This window comes from Leptopilina boulardi, unplaced genomic scaffold (assembly GCF_019393585.1).
Source record: "Leptopilina boulardi isolate dan_hultmark-lab unplaced genomic scaffold, ZJU_Lbou_2.1 LbouV2_194, whole genome shotgun sequence".
Taxonomy (NCBI): domain Eukaryota; kingdom Metazoa; phylum Arthropoda; class Insecta; order Hymenoptera; family Figitidae; genus Leptopilina; species Leptopilina boulardi.
Genome location: NW_026137745.1, coordinates 803841 through 821372, shown reverse-complemented (window position 1 = coordinate 821372; position 17532 = coordinate 803841). Strand labels below are relative to the sequence as shown.

Genomic DNA, 17532 nt, shown 5'->3' with positions numbered 1-17532 from the left:
AATCTTATCTCAATGAGATGAAAAGTTTGTGTCTGAAATATTTTTTTATTATTTTCACTTATTCGTAAACGTATAAAAATACGTATATTAAGTTTAGGCAAAAAAAAAAGAAAGAAAGTGTCGAAAGTAATTCATTTCACGAAATTTAGGAAAAAAAAGAAAATTGTAGTGTTTACAAAAGGCGAAAAAAAATTGTTCTTCATTTCGCGAGAATTGCACTGACTGTTACTTAAACAAAGGGACTTGACATTTTTTTTTTTTTTTTTTTTTTTTTTATTAGAATTTTTATTAAGAATTCTTATTTTAGTATTTAGTAGAAAATTTATATTTTAAAATAAATGTCATCAGTATTTGTACATTAGAAAAATGTTCTTAATTGATTAAGTAAAATGTATTATAGAAAAAAAAAGATAATCAAGCGAAAAAAATGTTTATATGTAATATATTCTCTGTATTGATAAATTCTCTTTTTTAAAAAAAAATACCATGCATTTAATCGTAATTTTTATTTATTTTTTAAGTAAAATTAAAAGAAATAGAATTTAAACAATATAATGAATATATAATTTACTAGTGAAAAAAAAAATGATAAAATAAAATATTATAATTAAATGAACCAAATGTTTTTCTAACTTTTCTTTTATTTATAAGTACCTGTAAAATTTTCTTCATTTTCATTGCCACATGTTCTGGAAAATTAAAAAAAAAAAAAAAATTCAATTGGTAATTAAAATAAAAATTGATTTTTAACTCTTAATATTTTATTTATTATGATTTATTTCTCAATTTACATCTTTTTGGATTTATACATAATTATTTTTAACTCTTAATATATTTCTGATAATTAATTAAAAAGAAAACTATTATTTAATTTCGAAAATATAATATTTAATTCTTTATTTTCAAATTTAAAAAAAAAAAAATTGTTTTCATTGTTCCTTTTAGAAAAAAAATAAAAGTAAATAGAATAGTTTTTCATATTTTCAAACTGATGAAATTTTTAAAGAAATCATTGTAGAATAATTTTCAAAAATGTTTTTTAAACACTATTAAATTTTGTTTTACGATGATTTTTAATGAATTTGTACTTTTTATTTAGAAAAGAAATCTTTTTAAAATTAATGGAAAAAAATATTTTTTTGCGAGAATAAATGCTGTTTATTATTTTACAAAAATAGGCAAGAAATTTTTTTTTATTAAATATTTATTAGAAACATTTTTTTTAAGTTAAAAAAAGAAATTGTAATCGCTAAGTTTTTTACATGTAACAATGAAACTGAGAACATTTCTTTTTTTTCAAACTTTTTTCATCAGTAATTTACTGTCCTTAATTTTTAATAATGTAAAACAATTTTCGAAAAAGCGTTTCAAATATAATAATATTTACAGGTTTCAAAGATTTCGAAAAATGTATTGAAAGTTCATTAAAAAACAAAATAACTTAAAAAACTGAAATTTTTTTTTTAAATTATTTTTATAAATATGTACTTAAGTAAGTAAAAAATAAGTTTTGACTTTGTTGTTTTTTGAAAAAAAAATTTTAAACACAAAAATGATTATTTATAGTTAGAGATTCAGATTAATTAATTTTCAAATTCGTACAAATAAAATTTCTGCTAAATAAAAAATTTGGTCAAATAAAAATTATGTTTATTAAAAATAAGTAGTGTTCAATCAATCCAAGCCGCGTTAATTAAAAAATATTTATATCTATTTTGATTAATTAATTTTTACGAGGATTTTCTGCGAATAATTATTGACATGATTTTTTTTTTTAAATTTTTGTTATTGATTAATTTAATTCAGTATGAAAAATTATGTCTTTTGAAAATTTGCAAATAGGAATTTAATTAAATAAAAAAATTGAAAATTCAATCAAATAAAAATTCATTTTAATAAAAGTCTAGATTAATATAAATTCACTTAAATAAAAATTCTGCTAAAATGAATATTCAATCAAATAAATTTTTTTTTTAAATTAGTTTAATATGAATTTTTAAAAATATAAATTCTATTTATAAAAAATTCTAATAAACGAAGGTTCGTTAAAATAAAAAATAATTATATTTATCGAAGAATTCAACTAAATTAAAATTCTATTAATTTAGATAAAAAATTCAACTTCTTGAAAACATGGACGAGAAATTTAATTAAAAATAAAAATCTTATTTCATAAAAATGAACAAAAAATGAATTCTGTTAATTAAGAATAAATAAAAATTCTACAATACAAAAATTCGGTTCAATAAAGTAAATAAATTGTACTTATAATATAATAAATTTTTCCAGATGTGTATCACATTACATTTTTTCTAATCTTGGCTCTTGAAGTATAAAAAAAAAAGACATTGTTCCTTTTGATGCGAGTAACCAATATTATTCGGTTAATTTTTCTTTCCACATTGAAAGGAAAATTATTCGTGGCCTACATTGAAAGAATACAAAGGGCCGATGGCTTCCGGGCAATATTTAAAAATGGTCTATATATATTATTTGCCCGCACATAAATATTGGCTATATACACGTCGAATATCTATATATACATTATAATATATGAAAAGGATGGAACTTGAAGTAGAGATAATCCTTCAAGGATTACCGGTGGGAATTTTTGTTTTTACCTGGAAAGAAAGTAAAAATTCCCACACTGTATTTGTACAACCATATCTCTTATAATACCACTCTTCATAGAGAAGGATAATCCATTGTTATGTCGCATGCGGGGTATTACCGGTATTAAATAGGTCCTATAACTATTTTGTCTGGAAATTTTATAAGAACCAGCAAAATATTTCTTGCCCCTTATTGTATCTATATATATATATATATATATATATATATATATATATATGCGGCAAATTGAATGAGGGACTTATTGGTAAAGTCCCACATTTATGGAGCCTGCTTTTTCGATTTACAGGTATATCTCTCTATCCATAAATGATCCCAAAGTAAGGGGCGTAAATGTGAATTTCCCCAAAAACATATTATGCACAATGTTAACGTAATTGCAGAGGATTCTATTCTTAATGTTGGGGAATAACCCATAATTTTCAACAATCATATAGTTTAGGAAAAATTTTTAATTTTATGTAAAAACCCTCTCTCTAGGTGTTAATTACAAAAATAGTTTATTTGTCTTTTAAAAATAAATGGCAAATATTTCCATCTATTACATATATATATAATATAACCACTCTTGGATTGTTTCCAAAAATGTAAAACCAAAAGTGCTCAAGGTTTAATAATAAACTACCACGCCTCTAAATACATATATATATATATATGAAAAAAAAATCGGAAAATCCTCTTTCGATGAGTTGTAAATAATATTTCTATATAGATGATCTAATTCTATGAATATTTTTATCATAAACCTTTCAAAATATTTTTAAATCTTCATAGTTCTCATATATAATGAAAAATAAAGTTTGCATAATTAGGGTCAAACTATTATATTTCGAACATTATCGTTGAACCCTAAATTTAAAAAAAAATTGATACTGTAAATATTTGTAAATTATTATGTAAAAAATAAAATTGCACCATTCGAAAGAGCAGGAAAAAACCTTTCGAAAAAAAGAGATTAAAATTTTTTTTTTATCTTTTTCTAATGAGCCAAAAGTTTTGAACGTTCAAATGAACAAAATTTTTTTTTTGCAACTTCTTTAAATACGAATTTTATTACAAAATATTGTTTTAAGTATCTAAAAAGAAGTTATTAATTTAATATTTATTTAATTTACTGCTTTATTTTACATTGACATTATAATTTTTAATAATTTATAGATTGAAAAAATATTTTCTTCATTTGAACGTTCGCAGAAATTTTGGCTCATTTTTTATATACAATATAATTATGATTTTTCAAAAAATCCAATGTTCACGTTTTTGCTGTTGGATCACTTGAGAAATTTTCCCTCGCCTATAACAAAATAGAATAATTTTTAAAAGTGTAAGAAGAATTATTAATTCTTGTTTAGAATTACAGGGTGTCTATAAGGGTCATGGAAGTCAGGGAATTTAAATAGGGAAAAGTCAGGGAATTTCTTTAATTTTCTGGAATTTTTTTTATGAATAAATTAAAGTAACTATTAGTTTCAAAATTTTTTTTTATTTTTTTCCCAAAGCAAATGCAAATTAAAAAGGTTAGCCTTCACACTCAATTATTAATCATGTGATATATCTTATATTCATTAGATAAATAATTATTTACTACTATTTATTGAATCTAATAAATGATTTTTTATTGGATAACAATTAATTAATTTTTTTCAGTGAAATATTTGGTTTTTTAATATAAATAAAAATTATTTCATACAATTTTATTTCATCGGCTCAACTTCAAATAAAGTAAATTATTCATTAATACGAATAATTTATTACTCAATGCTGAATACCCACATTTAACTTATAAAAATTTTTACGGCGTCAAATATTAAATTATCGAATTTCTATTTAGCAAAATTGTATAAAGTGGATTTTATATTATGCAAAATTTTCAATTTACATTTAACTAAAATTCGATTTAAAAGAATTTCTATTTAGCAGAACTCTTATAAAGCATTTTTTCTAATACTTTTTTTAAAATTTTAAATTAATATAATTTCAATTTAACGAAATTTATGCCTAGAAAAAAATTGACAAAAAAAGAACTAAGTAGAATTTTTTTTAAACGAGAATTCTGTTAAATAAGAATTAGTTCGAATTAAAATTTTCTTTAATAAAAACTTTGTTAATTAAGAATTTTGTTAAATAGAAATTCTGTTGTGGATTTATTCAATGACAATTCTGTTAAGTAAATATTTTGATAAATCGAAATTTATACTAAAATAACAATTCTGTTAAAAAAATTTTTCTTTATGCAATTTTTCTTAACATAAATTCCGTTAAAATGAAATTGCATTAATTTGAAATTCGATATACTAGAAAAATTGCTTTATATAATTTTATTAAATAAAAATTTGATAATTTAAAATTTGATGCCGTAAAAATTCTTTTAAATCAATTCTGGAAGATAAACAATTCAGAAAAAAATGATGTTGAATCAATATCTTGCTTCAAATAATTAATTTTTTTAACACTGATTTTTTTCTTTCAGCTCATAAAAAAATTGCAAATTTTATCCAATTTTTATAAACAGTAGTATGTATATATATTTTACTTCTTGAAACATTCAAATTTGAATCAATTAAAATTCAGATATAGACTGAAATTTTGTTAATTTTAAATTTCGATTGATTGAATTTGCATTTGATTAAAATTTTAATTAATAAATTTTTTTTGACCAATAAAAATTAGAATTCATTGAAACATGGATCACTTGAAATTAAAATTAAAATTTCAAAAAATACAAAAATTGCATACTTTGAACTTAATATTTCTTGTATATTAATAAAGTAAAAATGAAAAAATTGTTAAGAAATTTTGAAAAAATTTTCTCATTTACTTCATATTGGGTAAAAATTGAAATTTATTTTTAGATTTCATATATAGAAAATCATTTTTAAAAGAAACAATTATTTTTTTAAATTAGGGTGCAACGACTTTTTTTGAAATTATAATGATCTGACCAATTAACCAAATTTTTTTTTCGTTAATTCAAAAATAATATTAGTAGAGCATTTCTTGTTTTTAAAATTATCTTGTCATTTATTTACATGTTAAATATAATTATCGGATGAAGAAAATGTTATATATATATATATTAACACTTTTTTTCTTGTTCTTTAACAAAATTTAAGGCGAATTTTAATTTTTTATGAGACTCTTGACCTAACGTATACTATAAATTCCAATTGCCAAATATATTATGTTTATGACATTTATTTTAAGACCTAATTCTATTTGGATATGTCGAAAAGAAGAACGTGTTTGTACAATAATCATTAGAAAATTACGAAAGAATGTTTAAATTAGTTAAATTACAATTTTTAATGAACGAAAAAAAATGATGTAACATCATTATAGATTATCATATTTTAAAAATACTTTGGAAATTTCAATCAATTAACTATATTCATGAGAATTTTGTATTTGTAGATATATATTTTTATTTTTAATGAAAAAAATTTGTCTATATTTATTAAATTTTCATTTGAATGAATTCATATTTTCTTAGAATTCTTATTTTTTTTATTTATTTAAGAAAATGTTTACTGAACATAATTGTTATTTAATAGTATTTTTATTTCATCTAATTTCGATATATGAATTTTTATTATTGGGAATTTTTTTAAATCGAAAAAATTTTTCTATAAGCATAATTTTCACATAAATTTTTCACTGAATTTTGTTTCTAACTTTTAGATAAATTTTTTTTTTTTTTTTTGATACAAAAATATGTATTTTATTTATTTCAATTTTCGAAAAAGTGTAAAATAAAAATTTGGAAAATGGAATTAAAAAAAAGAAACTATTTAAATATAAATTCTGTTAAAACGACAATTTTGTTTTAATGAATATTTAATTAAACATTCTATACTTTATTAAATTCAGCTTAATAAAAATTCAACATTACAAATTGTTGTACATAGTATTATGTAATGATATATGGAGCAAGGACCTTTAATTTATTTTAGTTACAAATTCGTAATGTCGGTGGTATTCTGAGAAACATCATCTTTTTTTTTTTTTTTTAACAAAAAGAAGTTTCGTCTACGGCGCCGCAATTCGTGGACTTTAGAGAAGGGGTAAAGGGGACATTTTAACAGTCTTCGTATATGGACACGAAATGCATGATTATAAATAGGAGTCATTGCTCTCTTCAATTTTAAGCTCGGCCTCAACCCACCTACACGCATTTTTTTTTTAATTTCTCTTTTCTGGGAAATTCCGCAATAAAATGATAATAGATTTTTAAGTTTTTTTTTTTTTTTTTTTTTTTACTTAAATTTCTCTTCTGTATTTTAAGAATATTTTTTTATATATTTATATCATATTTATATTAAGGAAATTATATTAATAATGTAATATTAATAGGTACTATTAATGCAATATTTATAATAAGATTATAATTTAATATATTTTTATGAATTTAATTTTGACCTGATAAGAAAAAAGGAAAAAAAAAGCATTAAAACGATTGAAGATAAGAAAAATTCGATAAAAAAAAAAATTATTATTTATTTATAAAACATCTATGTTATATCTACATATATATAATTTAAGTCCATGAGTAAATAGATAGTAAAGAAAAATTCTTTTTCTAGACGCTCATTTCCATAATCTTAAAAGGTTTCTGCTAACATATATGGGAATTTCTGATAGTATATTTTTCTTTTCCGGTATTTAAAGCTTCTTATAGCTTTGTCGGAAAGTCCGATCTTTATTTATTGCGGTTACAGAAAATTTCATATATCTTTTTTACGATTTCACTAAAAACTAAATTTTTTTATTATTATAATTTAAATTACACAGTTCGACAAAATTTTGCCACAAGATTAAACGATGGTGATTCTTATAGGATTTTTGACGTAGATTACGAATCTGTAAATGAAATTGTCCCATCACGTCTCAATTTTGAGAAAAACTGTCTCAAAGTGTCAAAAAATCGCATTTTTGGCACTTTTTGAAGCACTATAAAAAAAGAACGCGACGTGATAAACGGCTCAAATATGGCTTAAATAAGAGCTAGTACCCTCAACTTTAACCTCCAAAAGCAAAAAACCATGTACCAAGAACTCAAAATTGTGGGCAACATTTTTTTACCGCGTGCGCGTCCAACAGATATTGTTCCCACGATAAAATGAAATAAATTGCTGAAAACGTCGTCAAAGACACAAGATCGATTTAAATTAACTTCAAATTGGTTACTCGGGGGTTTTCGGGGTCGCTGATTACGAATCTGATGTTATTTTTTAAAAATCCAATATGGCGGATCCAATATGGCGGACGATTTTTGGAATAACTTAACATATTAGTCTGAAAATCGTTACTTGGGGGTTTTCGGGGTCGCTGATTACGAATCTGATGTTAGTTTTTAAAAATCCAATATGGCGGATCCAATATGGCGGACGATTTTTGGATTAACTTAACATATTAGTCTGAAAATCGTTACTTGGGGGTTTTCGGGGTCGCTGAATAGGAATCCGATGTTAGTTTTTCAGAATCCAATATGGCGGAACTAACATGGCTTGACTATTAAATTACTACAAATTTTTTTGAAAGGAGTTATTTAATGAATAATTTAATTTTTTCTTTTTTACGCAGTTACATGAACCTTCTTTTTACTAATCCAATATAAAAAAAACTTTATTGAGATAAAAATGTGACGTTTCGTTTATTTTGCAGCATTAAGGATTTTAATTTTATTTCTTTTACATTTTCAAGGAGTTCAATTGATGAGCTCGCTGTCAGTTTGTTTCTAATTTTTTGTGGACGAAAAAAGTAGACGTTAAAAATGAAGCTTGATGTTTTCTGTTGTTTTCATTTTCACGCCGTATTAATTAAATCTGTTTGACAATATAACAAAAATTAATTAAATTTATTTTAAACCTAGTAACCATTTTTTATTAAAAAAAACTGTTTCCTCTTATAAATGACGTGGAGGCATGAAAATAATTACTAAAATTACTAAAGTCTGCGAAAATCAAGAACTATTTAAAAATTCGCTCGCCAAATTCGATTCGCTATCTTGTATTTAAAAATTTTTAAGTCAAATTCATAATTTGCAATCTCAAAACTTTTTATATACTCAATTTAATAAAAAACCATAAAATCTTTAAGCATCAGATTCGTAATCAACAACCCCGAAAACCCCCGCGTAACGATTTTCAGACTAATATGTTAAGTTATTCCAAAAATCGTCCGCCATATTGGATCCGCCATATTGGATTTTTAAAAACTAACATCAGATTCGTAATCAGCGACCCCGAAAACCCCCGAGTAACCAATTTGAAGTTAATTTAAATCGATCTTGTGTCTTTGACGACGTTTTCAGCAATTTATTTCATTTTATCGTGGGAACAATATCTGCTGGACGCGCACGCGGTAAAAAAAATGTTGCCCACAATTTTGAGTTATTGGTACATGGTTTTTTGCTTCTGGAGGTTAAAGTTGAGGGTACTAGTTCTTATTTAAGCCATATTTGAGCCGTTTATCACGTCGCGTTCTTTTTTTATAGTGCTTCAAAAAGTGCCAAAAATGCGATTTTTTGACACTTTGAGCCCGTTTTTCTCAAAATTGAGACGTGATGGGACAATTTCATTTACAGATTCGTAATCTACGTCAAAAATCCTATAAGAATCACCATCGTTTACTCTTGTGGCAAAAAAAAACCTAAATTTTGTCGACCAGTGTTATTAGTCATTGTATTATTATATATAATTTTTTAAAGTTTCAAAATTAAAAAAAAAAATAATATTTGATGAACCAATAATATTTCACTTAGTACTTTATTAAATTATAGTACAAGATTATTTATTTGACTGATTTTATTATTATTCAAATGAAAAATCCATTTTTCTTACGAATGGTTATTATTCAGATTTATGTTTCATAATTTATTACAATTATTTTATTAAATATTTAATGATATTGTTAACAAAATGCAAAAAGGCATGTAATTATAGAGAAAGTTTCAAAGAGAAAAATAATAATCTATTATATTTGTAAAATTTGTCTAAAAATAATAATAATTGTTGAATAATTTTTTTTTAAACTAAAAACACTTTTTTATTCAAGGTAATATTATTTTCATAATAATTTAATTTATTACAATTATTTTATTATAATTTAATAAATTTCATTATTTTAAAAAAGCTCGCGCTATTTTGTCTTGGGCCAATGAAGTGATTTGAACCGATACAAATTACAATAACCTCAAAACGATTATTATTATTACTAATTATTATCATATTGAATATAATCAACATCATTCAATTAATTACAAAAGAAGAAATTCATTACCTTTTTTTTAAATGATTGATCATTTTCGTCAATTTAGACGATTTGTTGAAATACTTTATTATACTAATGACTTGAGTTTTAATATTAGATTTATAGAAGAAAAATTCCATTCAAAATCTCAAGAGAAATTAGTTTTTAATTTATTTTAAACATTCATATCAGAAATAAGAATCAGTTTAGGTGCTTATATACCTCAAATTTCGATCAGATGAACATTATTTCTGGACCGTGAAAATGCGTAAAAAGTCATTTTCACGGCGGGTATTTTTGAATTGTTTTAAACAAAAAATGTTTTTTTAAGAAATATAATATTAAATAATTGTTTTAATATGTAAGAACACTTTAAAATAGTGATAGAGAGATGATTTGATTAAAAAATTTAGCAAATTTTGCTTTAAAACTTTTCTGCTACAAGAAAGTGTAAAATGACGATGTTTGTGAAATGGTTTGTACAGTGCTTCTTCCTTGTGAGTGTCTCTCAGAGTTTTGTTTATGTTATGTCGGTTCTTTTTAACTTGTAATAAATAATGAGTGCTGAAAATAAATCGATAAGTTGAAATGTTTATCAAATAAATTTAAATTCAACTAATTGTTTCGAATAACTAAAAGAAACATGTACACATGTACACTGTACGAACCGAACCATTTCACAAACATCGTCATTTTACACTTTCTTGTAGCAGAAAACGTTTTAAAGCAAAATTTGCTAATTTTTTTAATCAAATCATCTCTCTATCACTATATTAAAGTGTTCTTACATATTAAAACAATTATTTAATATTAAATTTCTTAAAAAAACATTTTTTGTTTAAAACAATTCAAAAATACCCGCCGTGAAAATGACTTTTCACGCATTTTCACGGTCCAGAAATAATGTTCCTCTGATCGAAATTTGAGGTATATAAGCACCTTTTGATAATTTTTATGTTTTTTATATTAATTTTGCACCCTTTTGTTTATCAGGGTGCAAACACTTTTTTTTTTACGATCAATTAATTTAAAACATCCGAAATGTAAACACCTGACAATTATTTGTGTCACTATTCAGATGTTGTCTCTACTTTTATCGACACAAATTTTAGACTTATAGTTACAATATTCACCGCTTGGATTGCTGGTGATCCAAATTTTCTGGAGCTTTCTAAAACCGGTGTGAATTCGACTCAGATAAGGTTTATATATTGAACTGCGAAAATCTATATTGAAATCTATTTTTTCTAATTAAAAAAAAAGCAATTAAAAGACGAATCCCAACATTATGGACAAGGTGAGAATTAATAAATATATTAATTTAAAATAATTATCAAAAAAAAAAATTATTATTTTTCATTAAAATGTTTACTGATTTTCGACATAAATAGAAAGTCATTGTGACAGCGTGGTTTCATTAATTTTTGGGCAAAAAATATTTTATTTCTCAAAATTATTTTCAATAAAAAATTGTTGAGTTTTAATAAATTTATTCTCTTATACTAAAATGATAATATTTATGCAAATAAATGATTCATTTTAAATAAGCATAGATGGTCCTTGAAAAATTCTCTATTCGTCTCTGAAGGTTCCAGAATCCTTCAATGTTTAATATATTGGTTAAATAATTTTTAATTATACTTTTTTTTCAATAAATTAAAATAATTATTTTTATTTACCTGAGGATGAAGCTAAATACTAATTCGAATGAAAGGGAAATTTTTTTTAATTTTCAAAAAAAAAAGAAAAAGTTTCAAAACCTAACCTCAAATTTTATAAAGCCGCTTTATGTTAATATATCGTGTATATGTATTTTATTGAATGAACTTATTTGTTAAAGTTATTTCAATCTTTTTTAATAATTTAAAATCACAATTTTAGTTAAGAATTTTATTTTAATTTTTGAAAATTTATACTAGAAATAGAAAATTTTAGAAAAAAATAAAATAAAATTGGCAATTATTTCGTTTTTAGTGTCTAATTTACATTGTTTTGAAATTCATAAAGGTCGAATTTCAATTTAACCGAATTTTGACAATGGAGAAATTTTATTTAGGATACATTCAAATTCATTGTATAAAATATTTAAAATTATTATTCTTTATTTAATTCTAATAATTAAATTTAATATAATTTTTGAATTTTTTTTTTTTTATAATGTATTGAAAAGAAATTTTTAAATATTTTAAATAAAAATTTCAGTTATTTAGAAACAATAACTATTTCGAAAAAAATTTAATTTTTAATTTACATTTTATTATTTATTTATTTATTGAAAATATACGGGCAAAATTATTTAACATTTAATTAATTTAGAATAAATTGTTAGAATGAATTATTATTGTCATTTAATACTATTATTATTATTTATTATTATTTATTATTATTAATAAATTAGTTTTAGAATATTTTTTATCCACATTTTTAAATATAAAATTTATTTTCTCTATAAAATTAAATAATGCAAAATTTAAATATAATTAGAATTAAAACTTCGATTACAAAAGTACATGAAAAGAGGATTTAATTTTTATTTTTAAATTAAAATTTTTTCTTTTACGATAAATTGCAAAAAAAAGTGTTAAATTCTAAACAATATAATATATATTGTTTCTGAAGAAAAAAATCGCAATTTTTTTCTTAATGAAACAATAAAAGTATTTCATTAATTGAAAATATTTTGAATATTTTATATAATTCTTTTAATAAAAATAAAAAAAAATGTTGAAATAAAATTATTTAGAAGTAACTAGTACGTTTCACTCTGCTAATAATAATAAGAAAAGAATGTCATCAATGACAAATTGTTTGTTGATAAACACAAATTCACTGTTAATAGGTAACTGAATTGAAGGACAAAGGAAATAAAGCCCTGCAAGAAGGAAAATATGATGAGGCAGTAAAATATTATACCGAAGGTATTGCTATTGATCCATCAAATCATGTTCTCTATAGTAATAGATCGGCAGCGTATGCAAAGGCAGAAAAATATAATCAAGCCCTTGAGGACGCTGAAAAAACGGTGACCCTACAATCAACATGGGCCAAGGGTTATTCACGAAAAGGTAGTGCCTTGGCGTATTTGGGTAAAATTGATGAATCAATAAAAGCTTATGAAACTGCCCTACAACTTGATCCATCAAATGCACAAATAAGAGAAAGTCTCGCTGATCTCAAAGCACAACAGGGACCATCAATTGGCAATCCATTTAGTGCACCCGATTTATTCATTAAATTACGCAGTGATCCACGAACAAAAGCCTATCTTGACGATCCAGAATATTTGAAAATGATTCAAGAACTTCGTACAAATCCAAATCTTTTGAAAACAAAATTAATGGACACACGAATAATGACAACAATTGCTGTTCTTTATAATGTTAATATGACAACAATGGACGAACCAATGGAGACGGATTCACCGAAAAAAGAAACATCTCCATTATCCAAAGACGAGCCAATACCAAAACCTGAGGATAATCTTCCACCAGAGAAAAAACAAGCCCAACAAGAAAAAAATCATGGCAATGAGGCGTATAAAAAGAAAAATTTTGAACTTGCCCTTCAACATTATAATAAAGCAGTTGAACTCGATCCAAATGAAATAACATTTCAATTAAATATTGCTGCCGTTTATTTTGAACAAAAAGATTATCAAAAATGCATTGAACAATGCGAGAGAGCAATTGAAATTGGTCGTGAGAATCGTGCCGATTTTAAATTAATAGCAAAAGCATTCACTCGAATAGGACATGCATATAAAAAAATGAATCAATGGAAACAGGCGAAAATTTATTATGAAAAATCAATGTCCGAACATCGAACGCCTGAAATTAGAACATTATTGTCTGATATTGAAAAAATAATAAAAGAAGAAGAGAGGAAGGCTTATGTTGATCCAGTGAAGGCCGAGGAGGAAAAAGAATTGGGTAATGAGAAATTTAAAATTGGCGATTATGCAGCGGCAGTTAAACATTATACTGAGGCAATTTTAAGAAATCCTGATGATCCAAAATATTATAGTAATCGTGCGGCATGTTATACAAAATTGGCGGCATTTGATTTGGGTTTAAAAGATTGTGAGAAATGTGTTGAAATTGATCCAAAATTCATTAAAGGTTGGTTAAGGAAAGGTAAAATTTTACAAGGTATGCAACAACAAGGTAAAGCAATTGGCGCTTATCAAAAGGCATTGGATTTGGATCCAAGTAATGCTGAAGCTTTAGATGGATATCGTTCGTGTTCAGTAGCTGTTAGTTCGAATCCAGAAGAAGTACGAAAACGTGCTATGGCCGATCCTGAAGTACAAAGTATAATGAGAGATCCAGCAATGAGATTGATTCTCGAACAAATGCAAAATGATCCAAAAGCATTGCAATAGTGAGTATTTTTCAGGAATTTTTATATAATTTCTTGTGCAAATTTCATTTTTTTAAAAAATTGATTTTTCATTGAAATAATTTTTTTTCGAATTTTATAAATTTTCTGAACACCGGGAAAATAACAAAAAAAAAATAAATAAATAAATACAATTTTAATTAAAAGTAGAATTTTCGGAAGCTGAATAAATTTTTTTTCAAAAAATTTCATTTTCAATATAAATTAAAAAATTATCAATTTTAACATAAGACTTATTATGACTAACATTTTTAAAAAATCTGATATTTTCCCACGTGTAACAAAATTAGAAAAAAAATTAAATTAATTCATTAAAATATCATTTTATCATTTAAATAATTTTAAATATGTGACCTGGACAATGAAAAGGGGGTTTACGTGCGAAAAAATTAATTTTTTATTGATTTACAACAAAAAATTAAATATAACGTATTTAATTTTTTTGTAATTTAATTATTTTATAGTTCAATTATTTTTTAAATTCAATAAAATTTTTTAAATTTCAACTTTTTGCAAATTCAATTATTTTTTACGTTTATTTTTTATCTATGCAATTAAATTATGAGATTATTTGTTATTTTTTTATCGTTATTTATTTATTTATTTATTTATAGTTATCTATTTTTATAAAAAAAATTATCATATAATTGAATTTAAAAATAATTAAATTGCAAAAGAATTGAATTCACATGATAATTAAAACGAAAACAATTGAATTTATAAGATAATTAGATTTTAAATACTATTAAATAAAAATTTTCATTTCAATTTATAATGCAAAATTTTTATTTAAACGAAATTTTATTTAATATACCTATTTTTTATTGAAACAAAATTTTTGTATGTCACTGAGTTTTAAAAAAAAATTTACAGAATTTTTTTTTAACGACTCGCTGAACCGAAATTTAAATATTTCATCTAAATAATTGCAAGTGACAAATATATAACTTTGTTTTGATTGTAATTTGTTACTAAACAAAATTTGAATTTGAAAATTCATTTTAGTTAAAATTTTCTAAAATATGAAATATATTAAATAAAAAATCAGATTGAAAAAATGAAAAGTTAATGAATTAGAGGATTTATTGTCAAAAAAATTTGTCTAAACAATTCCATTTTGTTGTTATCACGAAATTAGATAATTTATTTAATTTTTATTCGATTTTTTTGTTGAAATATATTTTAGCCTAGAATTTGTTCTAAACAATAATAAATCAGTTTTTAATTAAAAAGAAAAAATTTAATTAAAATTTTAATTAACAAATTTTAATAACATTTTTTTTTAAATTAAGAACAATTTAATTTAAATTAAATGTTGGTTAAGCAATAAATAATTTAAATGAATATCCAATTAATTGGCAGCTCAGTTAAGTGGAAATTTAATAAAATAAATTGTCTGTTAAATAAATAGTTAAATAAAAATTATTTTCATTCATTATTTAATTATTATTAGAGTTATTTTTATATTTTAAAAAAAGAGTCTCACTCATTTAGTAATATTTTTAAATAAATAAAATTTTAATATATACATTTATTTTTATTTTTCAGCCACCTTAAAAATCCAGACATTGCGGCTAAATTACAAAAACTTCTCGAATCTGGTCTGATTGCAATTAATTGAAGGGAAGAACATTTTTTTACCATGTACAGCTCAAGTGTAAAGTTCTTTTTTTTAGCGTCGATTGATTTCGATTTCATTATTGCCGACGTATCGCCTTTTTTTTATTTTATATAACAGTACTGATTTAATCAAAAAAAAATTTTTTTTTTAAACAACCCAATTAGTTTTTTTAACGAGACAAAAATCTTTATATCCATATATATATATAGCTTACACGTAGATTCGTGATAAACTTCTTTAATTTATGGTGTAACCAATGCAATTCAAACAAAATATTACATTTTACGTGTGACATTCAATTTACTTTAGAACAAGTTTAATTTTTAATTGAATTAAAAAAAAAAAAAAATATTGTAATAGTTAGTATATAGGCTTTTTAATATTGTAATTACAGTAACTTTATACAATACTAGCGATTGTGTTCGGCAAACCTTTAATCTTACTATCAACAAAAAATAAAATACACGTTTTGTCTCTCACTTAAATTTTTGAAATTTTGTAAAAAAAAAAAAAGAAGAATTTAGTTGATTTTCTCTATATGACACAAATATTTTATCATGAAATTCTTTTTATCGTCTCGAAAAGAAAAATGTAGTAGCAATACAATTGATAAACTGTTACGTTTGAAATAAAATTTCATATTTTATTGTTCGTCCATTTAATACAGAGAAGGCAATGCAAAGCGCTTGTAAATGACAGAATTAAAAATTTATATCTACGTGCTTTTTTTTTATTATTAATTATAAAATAAACATTAGACTGCTTTAGAGAAATTAAAGTTAATCATATTTAGAACATACGTACCATTGTCTGCATATATATTTTTTTTTTCCCAAGATATTGAAAATAAAATTTGTCAATATGCAAAAGTTTCAATTAAAGGGACAATTTTTTGTTTTCTAAAGCCCGTCTCTTGAAAATGATTAATATAATTTTCTTTTAAAATCGAAATAAATATCAGTTTTTTTAAAAAAAAAAACTTTAAAAAAATTTCTAAATTTAATTTTTTCTACGCTTATTTTAGAAATGACATAATAAATATTGTGCAAAAATTTAAAATAATTTTTTTTAAACAGAATATTAAATAAATACATAAAACAATTTTTTATTTGACTCAATTTCTACTGAACCAAATAATTAAGTGGCACTTTTTTTGTTTGTCCTAATATTTATTGGATGAATTTGGCAAATTAATTTTCAAAACCGAAATGTTATTTGAGGAAATAAATAATTCAGTTCAATAAAAATTATGCTAAATTAAAATTCTGCTAAATTATAAGTCCAATAAATAAATATTCGATAATAAAATGTGTTTAAATGAAAAAATACTGCCAAAAAATTAGCGATTATACAAAAAATTCTATCAAATGATAAAAATTTTGTTTGAAAATAAATTCGACTAAATAAACATTCGAATAAAAAAATGTCATTAAAGGTTCAGACCTGCATTTCAACCAAAGTCATTGCAACCTAATTTAAAAAAAAAAATTGTTACTTTCAAAAATGATTTTGTATGATATCTATAGGGAACGAAATAAAAAGAATTATTAAAATTTTTATTATTTCTCTTAAAATATATGAATTTTTTTAATTTGTTTAAATGAAAAAATTCTATTAAATGTTGATTTGATTTA

The 17532-nt window shown here is 22.8% G+C and overlaps 1 protein-coding gene across 1 annotated transcript; it reads left to right on the top strand.

Moving 5' to 3' along the window:
- Positions 1–11010: 11010 nt before the first annotated feature.
- LOC127278067 (stress-induced-phosphoprotein 1) lies at positions 11011–16697 on the top strand. Its single transcript, XM_051299593.1, has 3 exons — positions 11011–11176; positions 12719–14259; positions 15826–16697. The coding sequence occupies exons 1-3, from the start codon at positions 11168–11170 to the stop codon at positions 15896–15898; spliced, it is 1623 nt and encodes a 540-aa protein (XP_051155550.1). The 5' UTR covers positions 11011–11167; the 3' UTR covers positions 15899–16697.
- The last annotated feature ends 835 nt before the right edge of the window (positions 16698–17532 follow it).